The sequence below is a fragment of the Rhipicephalus microplus genome, chromosome X, assembly GCF_043290135.1.
Source record: "Rhipicephalus microplus isolate Deutch F79 chromosome X, USDA_Rmic, whole genome shotgun sequence".
NCBI lineage: Eukaryota > Metazoa > Arthropoda > Arachnida > Ixodida > Ixodidae > Rhipicephalus > Rhipicephalus microplus.
The window spans coordinates 127,774,167-127,789,078 of record NC_134710.1 but is presented as its reverse complement, the minus strand read 5'-3'; the positions used below and the strand labels follow the sequence as shown (position 1 = coordinate 127,789,078).

General features: G+C 45.6%; 1 protein-coding gene across 2 annotated transcripts; it reads left to right on the top strand.

The window, feature by feature from the left end:
* Positions 1-383: 383 nt before the first annotated feature.
* On the top strand, positions 384-14,689 carry LOC119175472 (uncharacterized). 2 transcript variants are annotated; one of them, XM_037426408.2, is made up of 3 exons: positions 384-690; positions 6,527-6,731; positions 14,513-14,689. In XM_037426408.2, the coding sequence occupies exons 1-3, from the start codon at positions 577-579 to the stop codon at positions 14,557-14,559; spliced, it is 366 nt and encodes a 121-aa protein (XP_037282305.2). In that variant the 5' UTR covers positions 384-576; the 3' UTR covers positions 14,560-14,689. The 2 variants fall into 2 exon arrangements, with proteins under 2 accessions (XP_037282305.2, XP_037282306.2); XM_037426409.2 differs by lacking the exon at positions 384-690 and adding an exon at positions 706-880.
* Positions 14,690-14,912: the final 223 nt, after the last annotated feature.

The following is a 14,912-nucleotide window of genomic DNA, read 5'->3' as shown; positions in this document are numbered from 1 at the left end:
TATATATATATATATATATATATATATATATATATATATATATATATATATATATATATATATATATATATATATATATATATATATATATATATATATATATATATAATGTGTGTGTGTGCGCACTTTTTTTCCAGATTTATCCCATATAGGCGTTCCAGTATTCTAACAAAATTTGCTCATTTAATTTGTTAGTATAAGCACGCCATCATAGCTACACGGCAACTTTGTCGGCGATGTTTGCTTTCGTCTAGAAGGCTGAGAGGCTGCAGCGTAACGCTCACGCATATACTTCTATACTTATATCCACTTTCCCACAGCCCCACTGGCAGCATCTCCATGTTAATGCGCGCACCGGCTCAAGCCCAAGGACACTGGCTAATACAACGCAAAACGTTGGGCGTCGGGGGAAACAAAGAAATAACGTTCATGCCACAAGTGTATCCGGCGCCGGAAGAGGAGGTGCAACGCGGTGTGAGAGACCCGCGGTTCGCGCGAGCCTAGACCCTCGGCCCTTCGCAATGCGCAACGCTAAAGCGAGCATCGGACTCGAGCGCTGACCCACATTCGGCCGGAATGGGTGCTTTCCGCGGCCCTCCGCGCTTTTGTCTGGGCCCGCGCGACCTTCTTATTATGCGCGCGAGCCCTTTCACGTCACCTGCCGTCGTCGGGCCGAACCGCAATGAAAACGTGAGTAATGGCCTTTGTTCGACAAGTTGTATATACAGGGCAGCCACGGCGGCTGCTCAGCGACAGTTTCGTCATGAGTTTGGTCCGGCAGCGTGCGGACTCCGGCGACCGGTGGCTACTCAGCCTCCGTCAGGCGGTCCTCGCGGCGATGGCGTTGTGGATGACAGCAGCGTCGGCTAGCGACTCCTGGGTGAGCACACACTGCTGTCTTTACGCGTCACCCCAAGAAGTGCTGCACGCCGCTCGTATACGTGCACTGTACGTAACTATGATACTGCAGCTGTGTCCGGATGGCACACTTCATTTTTAGGGCCAATATGCCTTGCTAAATTGATTTATATGCGGGGTTTAATGTCCCAAAACCACGCTATGATTATGAGAGACGCCGTAGTGGAGTGCTCCGGAAATTTCGACCGCCTGGTGTTCTTTAACGTGCACCCAAATCTGAGCACACGGGCCTCAAAATTTTCGCCTCCATCAAAAATGCAGCCGCCGCAGCCGTATTTCGATGCTGCGACCTGCGGGTCCACAGCCGAGTACCTTAGCTACTAGACCACCGAGGCGAGGCACGCTTTGCCAAATCGTACACACAACAAGTTATAGCATTATAACTGTTCTTTCTATCGTATACAATGCGTACTTTTCGGCGTGATGTGTAACTTCCTGCCAAAAATGGTGCGGTGACGCCGGTGAAAACACAGATACGCAAGAGTTCATCCAGGAAGATTATTCAGAAAAAAAAAAGACAAAGAATGCTGAGAATTCGTAATAGGCGGCTCCTGGCGAATAAGAAGCTGTCTCGTCGTAATGACGATTATTTAATGCCTGGCATTGCGTACGGGACAGCCACTACCAAGAATGATTTCGCGAATTCTTTGGCACGTTTTGTGTAGTTACTCCCCCGCCTTGTTGAGTGCGTGATCACTTCTGTGCGTCAGCGATGAGACCGCATAAGAGTATGTATATAAACATTTATGCGCATGTGAGACGCGAGCCAGATCAGTACGTGGCCGCAAAAAGGTGAACTACTGATTTTTCGTTTAGAATTTAATGACATCTAACGATCCGCTTTCAGTAACAGTGCCCGGTGAAGGCAATCGTGAGACAGAAGCGTTATGTCAAATACGGAAGGAAAATTATTCAAAGACCTCCAACCTAATAAACTATTTGCATTTGCACAATACTTAGGCAAGATAAAGTATTTAGATAGATCATGAAAAAATTTGGCAGATCCCTCGTATCTTGGGAATCGACGTTATGCCAATAATTCGGAGGGATTCGAAGGTGGCTGTACAGATGTTGTACGTGCAGACATATGTTCCACAGTCACATGTGTTTTATATAACCAGTTGCTTACATTTGCGTAACAATGCCAACAGCAACAAAGGTCTTTGCAACATCAGAAACGGTAAGCTGGTACATAGCACCTGCGCTCGCGAGGATGGTAGCCCTGGACAGCGCTACATAAATCAACTTCAGTGGTGTTGATTGATTTGTGGGGTTTAACGTCCCAAAACCACCATATGATTATGAGAGACGCCGTAGTGGAGGGCTCCGGAAATTTCGACCACCTGGGGTTCTTTAACGTGCACCCAAATCTGAGCACACGGGCCTACAACATTTCCGCCTCCATAACTTCAGTGGTGTGGCGCTTAACTACAACTGAAGATAATCCGACATGACGGCTTTATAATAGGAGTACATATGTAATGTTGATAATATTGGATAGTCGGCATGTTATCAACCAGAACTGACCTTTCACTAGCATTACGCTTAACTGGTGTCTTTTTCCAAAGCAGTATCGAGATATAGCGCAGCTCTGTGCTAGAACACTTGATTTTCACGCACAATGCTTGGGTTAGATTCCTGCTGGGACCATGATATCTATTCTTTGTTTTTGTTCGGTCAACGCTGCCGATGTGAACTTTTTAACGTGACAGCGTTAAAAAGCTCGTTTCGCAGAAATTCCAGCGTCGGCGTCGTTGGTTGTGAGCGAAAAATCATCATCTTGTGCATGGCCGAAAAATCGAGAAAGATGCAAATAAAATCTATTTTAAAAAATTCTGGATCTGAGTGAGGATAGAACTCTGATCGTTTGCGTTGCAAGGCAGTTTTATACCGCAAGCCAATTCATCTGCTCGGAAATACAATGGAAATACCTTCCTCTGGTTAGAAATGCAGTGAAAGTAACTTCCATGCTTCACCAAACACACGCGCTCTGTATACATGCTTCACAAAGAAATATCGCAGTAATAATGCGTGGTACAAGCGTACACTGCGATCGGGTATCAGAACATGCGGTTATTATGAATTCATGGTTTAAAGCGGGTCACCCGCCACAAAAGGCACACGCTTTATTGCGGCGCCGTTTCCCTGAAGATCACGTAGTGGTTGTATAGCAAGTTCAAAAAAATTTCACGCGCACAATTGCCTGTGGTTTAAAGCATTCTGCCCATTACACAGAATGCAGCCGTATGCGAAAGCTTCACTGACACAAGCCACTTTAAACTCAGTGCGTACTAGGAACAGAATATCGCTATCGCGATCAACATATAAAGGTGAAGCTTAAGGATTCCCCCCCCCCCCCCTTTTTTTTGAACGCTCTCGCGTTAACATTACTCATGTCTGTTCTCGCCGTGCACCTGTGGCACATACCCGCCCGTGGATATTTGCCGCACGTTCTGGCGGAAAGGTTTTAACGACATGCGCGACGCGATTGTCACATTCTGATTGATATGTGGGGTTTAAATTCCCAAAATCACCGTATGATTATGGGAGACGCCGCAGTGGAGGGCTCCCGTAATTACGACCACCTAAGTTCTTCAACGTCCACCCAAATCTGAGTACGCGGGCCTACAGCATCCCGCGACCTGGAGATCCCGTGACCTGTGGATCAGCAGCTGAGTACCTTAGCCACTAGACCACCGCGGCGGGGCAGGGGGATTGTCACATTATTCATGTCATGACCAGTGATGCCATATTCGTCAGACTATCTTACCCTCCCACACTAATTTTCGTTCTCCCCCAAGTAAAGGGGTTGATCGCGAGAACACCCAGAAGATGTAGGTGGATAGATAGATAGATAGATAGATAGATAGATAGATAGATAGATAGATAGATAGATAGATAGATAGATGGATAGATGGATAGATAGATAGATAGATAGATAGATGGATAGATAGATAGATAGATAGATAGATAGATAGATAGATAGATAGATAGATAGATAGATAGATAGATAGATATATAGATAGATAGATAGATAGATAGATAGATAGATAGATAGATAGATAGATAGATAGATAGATAGATAGATAGATAGATAGATAGATAGATAGATAGATAGATAGATAGATAGATAGATAGATAGATAGATAGATAGATAGATAGATAGATAGATAGATAGATAGATAGATAGATAGATAGATAGATAGATAGATAGATAGATAGATAGATAGATAGATAGATAGATAGATAGATAGATAGATAGATAGATAGATAGATAGATAGATAGATAGATAGATAGATAGATAGATAGATAGATAGATAGATAGATAGATAGATAGATAGATAGACGGACGGACGGACGGACGGACGGTTGCTAAAATCTGACCGGCCACGACGGGAGATGAGGGCGCTGCATATCGGCACATACTTGCACAGAGTCACGCGAATGCGTAATCCCTTTCATACTCTATATATTTTGTCATTCGTACCCTGCCATTGTTCGCTCAGCATGTGATGCCTTTTTGTTCTTCCAGACTGCTGTTAGATATAAATGTCCGCGCTTTTTATCAAAAAGCCACCAAGTCTGTTTCTGGCCAACTTGGTGGAGTTTTTACTCTTCTCTCTACTTGTGGCGCGTATTGTTGCGACCGGGGAAATGCGGGATCAGAATGCCGAGGCAGGAGGAGCTTGAGTTTAGTACAGAGAGTTTATTAACATTATTTACAAGGCACGAGCTCTCTGGCCCGAAGCTCTACATTGAAAGCTTTACATTGAAAGGGTCTCAAATGAACAAGCACTTGAACTAACCCACAGCAGCTCACGAGAGCTGTTTTAGTCTCATTTCCCCAGATCTCTAAATCGGCGAATAGGTCCATACTGCACTGTCCAATAGAAGCTCCCACAGCACACACGAGGGTCTATATGCCGGCACCGCCCCCAACATGCACACATACACTAACCAAACACGTGTATGGTCCCGGCGATGCTGCCTCCTCTGGCGAATCTTGCTTCCAGCGAGCGGGGTGAAACGAGTTTGTCATCTCGCCGCTCGGGCTGACCACCCATGTTTTGTCAAACGGCGGTCGCGGCTCCGATGGCAAACACCTGGACATCTGGTGCTGTGTGAGCGTCAGCGGCCCATCAGTCAGAGACGCACAGGGGGGTGGTCCGATGTCCATCTTCGGCGAAACTCGGCATTATGGCTTTTCCTGGGGCACGAAGACGTCACGTGTCGCATCTCCGTGCCGGCCTTAACGATAGCAGTGCTCCGTCGAGTAATTTCAGCCACGCACCACCCAGGACATGAAAACAGCAGTGCGTCTTCGCGCTGCTTCTTATCTGCACAAAATGGGGCGGCAGCCTTTCTTCCGTTCTGGCGGCCGCGGCAAAGGGGTGGCTCGCCAAACACAACAGTATACACTAGAGAGACACGACACTGATTTTGGTCTGCCGACTGTTTTCGGAAGTGTCTTTTGTCTTGTCGTCATCATATGTACACTGAAACGACACAAAAAGTCTGTCGATGGTCTCCGGAAGACACCATCCGCGCCTTTTCGAGCTAACGGCCTTTTATTGGACAATACTCTAGTCCTAATGGAAGCACACAGGGAGACACCGACTAGACTTGCACACCTGCACTTCATTTTCAGCCATGCTCACTGCTCGGCCATTCTACCTCTCCGGCTACACTGCGCAGCGCGCGCCATAATCCACTGCGTCGAGGGACAGGGGTGGGGAAAGACCAAAGTCAAGCGAAGAAAATACTTCCGTGGGGGGGGGGGGGGGCGCAAGATATCTATTCAAATGCTGTGGAAGTCTCGGAAGGGGCACTGTTATCCCCCCCCCCCCCCCAAGATTTCCCCCTCTGCGATCGTTCGAAGCAAAGACATGGGCAAATTTTCGCTCAGCCGCGGATCTCCCGACGACACGCCGACGACAGGTCTGCCGATTCGTCTTGCTGGTATTTTCGGTCTGTGAATATGAATGAATGAATGTGTGTGTTTTTGTGAATACGGCCCGTATTCACAAAAAAGTTCTCGCGCTATGTAAGTGTCCATCAAAGCAGGCATCGGGACATGGTAATGTTGTACATAACAGTAACAAAGGTGGTGCTAACAGCAATCACAATTGAAAAGTTTCGTGAATTTCGCGTGCTTCTCTGACGCACACGACCGATTTGTGAGTAAACATTTCACAATACTGCCACAGGATGCAAATTCATTTATATTTAACTGCTTTAGATGCTCTTGCGGACGCAGTTTATATAAAAAATCCATAACGATTAATGGTGCAGAGTGACAGATTCATTCACGCCATTCTTCAGGTGGTTGTATAAGTCACCAAATTTCAGAAAGGACGCATTCACAAGAGTACAGCTCTCAAATGCAGCAAATTTGAACATAATTTTCTTCAAGCGACTGTCTCATAAAATGACTTTGGCATTTTTCTTCAATCTTATAAGGAGCTATATATGTGTCGAAGTTGGCCTCTAGCTTCATCTAAATGCACGTGAAAAGCCTTTGGGCAAGGCTGTGCACCACGAGCAATATACGACACGCTGTGAGCGAGCTGCCGAGCTCAGATATCTAAAAATGGCGCACCTCTGCAGGTACCTGCAGTGGTCGACGGCTGCCAGGGTCCATGCTGGAGGCCCTCCGGGCTGTTTCCTGACCCGGCGGACTGTTGCGGCTTCTTCAGCTGTGCATCATGCCGTGCGTACCGACTACGCTGCGCACCGGGCACCGTGTTTGACCGGCGCTTGGGGCTCTGCAACCACCCACACGATGCACCTGCCTGCCTGGCACCCAACCCAGGTACACCCGCACACGAAGGAGAATGCCCACATGAAGCTGAGGCACGCCGATTGCGGCCTAACCTATAATTGCATACGTGGACATATGACGACACATGTATGTAGTATATACAGGGTGTCCCACGTAACTTTAGCCAGAGTTTAAAAATATGCCGGCTCACGCGATTACGACGCCACCAAATGCATGTTGCTCACAGTTGCCTTGAGCTAATCAGAATATTTTTTGTGTTCTCAAATGTTGTTTAATTAGATGTGTTTAAATATCTAATTTTTCAAGAAACAAAAATGGATAAAAAATTTCAACGAGAAAGATGTAGATTGGTTTGCAAAACGTCCGATTAGACAGTTTTGAACTTTATATCTGTTTGGTATTAGTGTTTTTTCTGCTAATTACAAATACCCACGAAATACAAAAAATACCACGTGACAAACCCATTTGCGGGTCAGTGCGCACAATGATTCTAGTGTTCCCTAACGTTCCGCGTACGAACGGCCATGCGACATTTGCCCCATTGTGCTGTCTCGGCAGGGCTGCAACGATGGTGGTGGCTTTACGATGAACACATTTTGCTATCGGCCACAAAAACGATAACCGCTTTGACTGCTTATTGCTCTCATGAACCGATGCGAGGGAAGCGTATCGCTCGTATGCGGAACGTTAGGGAGCACTAGAATCATCGTGCGCACTGACCCGCAAATGGGTTTGTCACGTGGTATTTTTTGTATTTCACGGGCATTTGCAATTAGCAGAAAACACTAACACTTAACAAATATAATGTTCAAAACTACTTATTTGGACGTTTTGCGAACCGATCTACAACTTTCTCATTGAAATTTTTTATCCATCTTTATTCCTTCGAAATTCAGGTAATTAAACAGATATAATTAAAAATATTTGAGAACACTCAAAATATTTGAGCTAGGCTATAGATTGAGTCTATAGCCTAGCTTCGTCATTCGGGTGTGATCTGGTGTGGTCATGGCGGCGGAGGGTAGGGAGTGGGGGTCTGACGCTTTGGTACCTGTTATTATTCAGTTTTACTTTCCCTCATACACTTTTGTGACCTGCGGTAGAAGTCCACCTAAAAGCCGTGTGCAAGCAGATTCTTCAATGGTTCGGCTGATTCATGACGTGTGGATGTACTTCACAGTCGAGGAGACCGGTGGCGGTAAACGAGGACTCGCTGTCTCTAAGCACTGCAACAGCAGCTACGCTTTTCCCAATGCGTCATCTTAACACGATGAAGAAAGTTGTACAGATGAAGCCAGTGATACCAACTCTGCATATGAGTTTGTTACCATCTTGATCAATGTTTCCATATCCAAGCCACGATGAAATAGACTTTTCTGGGTTCTTTGTTCTAACTGCTGTAACAATTTTAGGAAGCCGCACCCATTATGAGAGAGCTAAATGAGTTCACGGTCATGCTTCTGGCTGCCTTCGATCTGTTAAATGCCGCATTCGTTTGTGAAAAAAAAAGACAGGATTTCATTTCTGTTATTTACGTGACGAAAGTTATTGCTTTTGGCACAACTGGCAATAAACTATTACCACATGGCAATAGACTATGGTCCCATGCTAAAGAAAATTTGTTCTTTTCCATTTTTTCTGAAATTTTAGAAAAAAAACGTGAAAATTTTTGGTTTTTTTTATTGCTCGAAATTTTTTGAAAATTTTGCATCTCTACTTGTGTGATAATATCTGGGGTTCAACGTTCCGAAACCGCCATATGATTATGAAAGACGCCGTAGGGGAGGGCTTCGAAAATTTCGACCACCTGGGGTTATTTAACGTGCACCCAAATCTGAGCACACGGGCCTACAGCATTTTCGGCTCTACCGAAAATGCAGCCGCCACAGCCGTGATTTGATCCCGCGACCTGCGGGTCAGTAGCCGAGTACCTTAGCCGGGTCGGAACTTGCATGATGCTTACTAAGAGGCGCCCACCGTTTTGTTGCTATAACTAAAAAAGATAATGGGAGTAAAACTAGGCACTAATGTTCCATCCGCGTAATAAAGTGCCAACTATCTATCTATCAAGTGTACGCCAGTTCTAAACGCCCAGTCCTTCATTACTCTATAGGCACATACCTTATTTACATGTATGCCGGTGAATGCAAGCGTTTATAATCTAGTTTGCAAGCTTTCCCTTTAAGGCTATTGTATAAATCCCCATTTTTAGGGGGATCTTGTAGGGGGGTACGACCGTGTGAGACAAATAAGGCACTTTTTGTGCTAACATAATTTTCTGTAACACAGCAGTCATTCAATATTATTCACAAAATTAAACACGGAAATTTTAAACGTGATGGACCTCCGAAGGAAGATAATCTTGAAGTGATTAGTAGTCGTCGAACAGGGAATCTCACTTGCTCCATATGGTTTCCCAATTTCAGAACAAAGTATTGTCCCATTTGAAATATAAATGTGATCTTCTATTAGACGCACACAGCACAAAGATGGAGAGAAATTGATTGTGTGATACTGAACACCATAGTAACTAAGTTAGTAGCCGCGAGAACGTATCGACATAGATATTATCGTTTTGGGTTTGATATGTGAAATGTTGCTGTGAGATTTTAACTGTTTAAGCGCCATAGCGCTAAAGAGCTCGTGTCGCTGAAAACCCGCCGCTGGCGTCGGCCCCGTTGGTTGTGAGCGAAAAATCGTCTGTGCGTCTGTGACCGAAAAATCAAGTTAGAACAATCAATTTCAGAACAAAGTATTGTCCCATTTGAAATATAAATGTGATCTTCTATTAGACGCACACAGCACAAAGATGGAGAGAAATTGATTGTGTGATACTGAACACCATAGTAACTAAGTTAGTAGCCGCGAGAACGTATCGACATAGATATTATCGTTTTGGGTTTGATATGTGAAATGTTGCTGTGAGATTTTAACTGTTTAAGCGCCATAGCGCTAAAGAGCTCGTGTCGCTGAAAACCCGCCGCTGGCGTCGGCCCCGTTGGTTGTGAGCGAAAAATCGTCTGTGCGTCTGTGACCGAAAAATCAAGTTACCGACATAGCCACGGGAGGCCCCTGCTTGTCGACGCGAGCGCGTGATCGTGTACACTGAGAAAGCCGCGCATTCGAAGAGAAAAAAAATGTGCTCAAGGTCACAAGGCCCGGTAGTTCTTTTTTTTTTTTTTTTGCCCTGCCACCCTTCCCTGCTTTGCTTCCAGCACTTTCGTCGGGACGAGAGAAGAGGTAATGCAATTGCAGCATGCGACAAACTTTCGTAACTCCACTCGCACTGGACGGATTCTTAAAATTTTTTGCGGCGTTGAATTCGTGAGGCAATAAGCTCTTCTAGTGAATTCATTCCATGGTCACTTGAAAAAGTGTTTCAGGGCCCCTTTAACGCATTTTGTTCGACGGGTGTGACAACAAAAACGAGCCCATTCGGCGATAATAGCACGCGCTGGTCCAATCTACTGTGTGCATGTGCGTTCATGTGCATGTAACAAGACATATGATTAAGTATGCACTTAGTGGTTGAAGGGCCGGATTTCGCTATCACATTCAACTTTTAAAGGTAAAGCTTAAGGCTCCCCCAATTTTTCTTTAGTTTCGTCAGGTATACAGAATTTCATTTATTTCTTCCTTTCTTTTATTTACAACGTAGCCTTATTTGTTTTCACAGGACTCGTTTTAGATTGCCATTAATGCTCACCGCATGGTCTAGAGGTTATGAGGCTCAATTACTGACCCGAACCTCACGGGATGGAATACCGGTCGTGGAGGCCGCTTTTTGGTGGAATCAAAATGTTAGAGGCCCATACGCTTAGATTTAGGTGCACGCTTGAGGACCCCAGGTGATCGAAATTTCTGAATTCCTCCTATATGGCGTCATATATCATCAGACAATCATGTTGTGGTTTAAGGACATAACACATCAACAATTATTCGTGCCATACTGACTCAAACGGACTTCATATTCCGGAGTTCCGTCGCCGTTACTCTTACTGCTGACTAACGTCCCGAGCTTCTTCAACTTCTACTACACCTCACGAATTTTCTCAATGTTTCTCAGCCGCAGCTGGGTCGCACGTCAGAAGGGCACCATTACAGTGACTCCGGCTTGCACCAGCCTTTGTGTCTAAGAGCGAACCATGTCTCTACTTGAGAACATCGCATCATCAATGACCAGGTCAAAGGACGGATTTCTTCGCTTTTACGTCGTCTACCGTCGATAAGACAAAGTAACACGCAAAGACCTCGGGCACGCATCGACGATGCCTTTGACAGCCTCCAAGGAACGGAAATTTTCTCATCCTCAGACTTACGTTCTGGCTACTTGCGGGTTCCAATGGATGAAGCCGATCGCCCCAAACCGCCTTTATTACACCTGACGGCCTGTATAAATTTAGCTCGATGCCTTTTGGGCTTTGTAACGCATCTGCCACATTTGAACGACTAATGGACAAAACACTTTATGCCCTTAAATTGCCTCTGTGTATGCTTTACGTCCCCAATATTGTCGTTTTCTCTCCTGATTTTCCTGCCCACCTACATCGGAACAGACAGGTTTTGACACCATTAACCAATTCTGGACTCCTCAAAACGTGCCTCTTCGCAGCGCGGGAGCTTACCATATTACACCGCTTTGTCCAGCCACGGTGTTCTACTTCAGCCTGCCAAACTTCATGCACTCGCCGAATTCCCGAAGCCTGCTACCATCAAAGACCTTCGCGGGACTGTGCTCCTATACTCCCGCCGCTTTAAGCGCAACTGCATGCACTTTAGGAGAAGCTGGAATCAGTGGTCACAGTGCCATCCTCCTTCCGCCGCCATCGATTCCTCCCCCGACATGCACGTGCACACCCCTTAATTATGCACTGCGCCGCAGACCGAACGTCCCCCCTACATCTCTCCACCTCTCCGAAGAGATCCAGATAGCTATTAAGACGGCCCTAAGGTATCTTCAAAAACAGTTGGAAAGCCGCTTCACCTCCATCCACCAGCTTCTCACTGCACAATACGAAGCTTGAAAGTCCCTGCGCACAGATTTTGCCGCTTATCCCCCCGCCACGTTTTTCGAACCGACAGTTGACACCCTACAAACTACCCTGCTTGAAAACATCTGAGCCAAACCACTACTCCATGCCCGCACCACCTATACCTCCGCAGCCCGATCCTTGCCATTTTCGACCGAGGCAGTGCTATCCGCTATCAAAAATGGCTGACCGATCCGTCGTCACCATTTGGCAGTGTAACTGCCGTGGTTTTCGTCACAAGAGTAACCAGCTCTTTCTCCAGCTTCAACAAATAGGCCTCTTGGCCTTTCCTGATATCAGCATACTACAGGAAACTCACGCCAACGTTTCCCCTCTTCGGGTTACGTTTCCCACAACCAAGTAGCTCATGATCATAGGCCCTATCCTGTCACAGTCATCCTCACCTCGCGGACGCTCGTTGTCAGTCAAGCCGATCTGACCTTTCCTGCACTTTACCACGTTTTTCTCGAGGTACTACCTGAGCGACGTGAGCAGCCTTCCCTTTTCATTCTCAATGAGTGCAAGCCCCCTTGTGCCATTAAAGATGCGTCACTTCTCGCCCTGATTCGTGCCACTGCAACAAAAGTAGCCAAATCCCCCTTCTTATTCTCGGCGACTTCAACGTAAGGTATCCAGACTGGGGTTACCACAAGGCCGATAGTCCCGAAAGGGGGCTGTGGAAGCTCGCTCATGACCGCAACATTTCTCTGCTCATTGATAGCACACAGCCAACCCGCATCGGCAACAGTGTGCCGTGACACTGCCCCGGACCTGAGCTTTTTCTGCAGCATGCGCGACCTGCGGTGGAACAGCTCCCTCTGTAAGCCACGCCCACGCACAATCCACCACACAGATTAGGACAAGTGTCACTGCAGCCTATGGTGTGTGCGTATCGCCTCGTGAAAGCGACACAAATACGAATAATTTGAGATAATCAAAATTGTATTTCAACGCTGCAAGCGGCGAAGGAAGCGCAAAAGAGGCGACGGGGCCCATGTGGAAAAAGAAGCGAAATTTGAAGAAAGGCGCGTAGTTGAAGGATGACCTCAGGTTAAAAAATATGTCTAGCCGTCTCATCTGCACAAGCAGATCGCGTATTTTTTGCGTCGGATGTGCAGGTCTTAACCCTTTCTTTTGCTCTGTGATTTCCATCATTTCTTTGCACTGTACCGCGCATGATTGCACGGGCTGTCGTGCACTATAGCACTGCGGCCAGTAATGAACCCCCACAAGCTAGCCCAAACTTCAGTTTTTGTAAGGAATCAATTGTTTTCCGTCTTTGTGTACTCGAGGAATACTTTTATAAAAAACTGTTTTTTTTTAATTACCACCCAAGCACTGCGTACACAGATAGCCAACCGGCGAAGCTGTAGCGTGCGCCGCGGCACTTAGTTCATGAAAGTTCATTATTGTCTTCCTCAATTATTTATAACGCGAATTCAGAAATTATAATTGGTGTTGGCCACCCGTGTGTGTTCACTTCCTCATTTTCAGTTAATGAGTGATGAGTATAGTGCAGCTTGCCCAAGTTTTTTGGTCCATACGCGCGAAAAGTTTCATTAGCCGGATTCATCGCACTTCAATTCTGTATAGAAATTGCACCAATCCTTGGATCAGTTAAGTTGCTTTAGCACAAAAGAAAAGTATGTTTCACATATGTTTCTTGGAAATCTCTAAGACAAATAACGCGTTTACGAGCGCGCTCGCCATCTCCTCTGCGGCCGTGACCATGATAAAAAAAAAAACGGGAGCAATGGACACTTGTCATTGCTATCACCGATCAGCGCCTTCAGTACTGAAAGGAAACTCTTCTTCAGCATTATGAATGGCAAAATTGATTGATATGTGACGTTTAACATACTAAAACCACGATATGATTATGAGAGACACCGTAGTGGAGGGCTCCGGAAATTTCGATCGCCTGGGGTTCTTTAACGTGCACCCAAACCTGAGCATACGGGCCTATAACATTTCCGCCTCCATCGAAAATGCAGCCATCGCAGCCGGGATTCGATCCCGCGACCTGTGGGTCAGCAGCCGAGTGCCTTAGCCACTAGACCACCGCAGTGGGGCATGATGAATGGCGAGAACAAACGTAAAAAAAACTGATTTCCGAGTTTACCCATCGGAAGTATTCGGAGTCACTCTTAAGAGTTTTCCGTTTTTGATAGTGTTACAGGGTCCTTTAATGTATACCACACACTTCAACGTTCAAGTGTCAAGCTTTGTTTTCTTGCTTTTGTTAACTTCAAGTTTATACACCGGATTGCAAATATAACGTATGTCTGAAGGTGCAACATTTTCTGGAGAAGGCCCGAAAGTATGGAATGGGGGAGGGGGGACAGAGGGATTTTATCGGAATCGGACAAAGCAACTTAGTAAGCACAAAAATGTATCACTTATAACGTGCATGTCTGGATTGACTATACCTAGACATATACAAAATATAATATAAATCAATTAAAATGCGTAGAATACCAATATAGGCAACACAGCAGCTGAATAGGTCATTATTATTACGGTGTGACGAAATGAGACGGCGTAGAAAGACGGCGTAAATGGTTATTGTTATTATTGTTTCATAATAGTAAGGTTAGATTCATTAGAATAGTATTTGCATTCATTGACTATCGCTTTCGTCTCATATCAGCGTGCACTCTCGTCTCTTTCATAAGAATGGCTTACTTGGAATCGCTGTACATGCTTACCTACTAAAAATAGAGATAGAGAGAGAAGCGTTCAACGCTGTCACCTAAATGTGGACACTCTTACTGCTTCCAGGGTGCTACCTCTACTACGTAAGCTCCTCATTCAGTGGGAAGAAATGAAAATGCAGCGGCCAGCAGCAGCAATGTCAAGAACAGCAGCAACTTGCGAAGAGCGTGAGGGTGCCCCCGCGGCAATCGACGAAAGACTCCACAAGTGCATAATAATAAAAAGGTATAAGGAAAATAAAAATGTCAAAAACTGTCCTTTTCAAGCGGCACAGAATCTGTCGTCTAATAAGTGTGCTGTGCTAACTCCTTCTCATCTTGGTGGAACTTCAACCCACCTAAAGCATCTAACAGTGACTATAGGTGGCGCTTATGAAAACACAGTGAAAAGGAAAATGATGAGGAAAGTGACGACGGGGTGGGCGCTAAACAACAGGATAAAACGATGATGCGTTTTTATGCAACGA

Coding starts and splice junctions, on each gene's coding strand:
- LOC119175472 (XM_037426409.2), top strand. CDS start 764: ATGAGTTTGGTCCGGCAGCGTGCGGACTCCGGCGACCGGTGGCTACTC. Junction 881..6,526: donor CGTCGGCTAGCGACTCCTGG/GTGAGCACACAC, acceptor GCACCTCTGCAG/GTACCTGCAGTGGTCGACGG. Junction 6,732..14,512: donor CTGCCTGGCACCCAACCCAG/GTACACCCGCAC, acceptor TACTGCTTCCAG/GGTGCTACCTCTACTACGTA.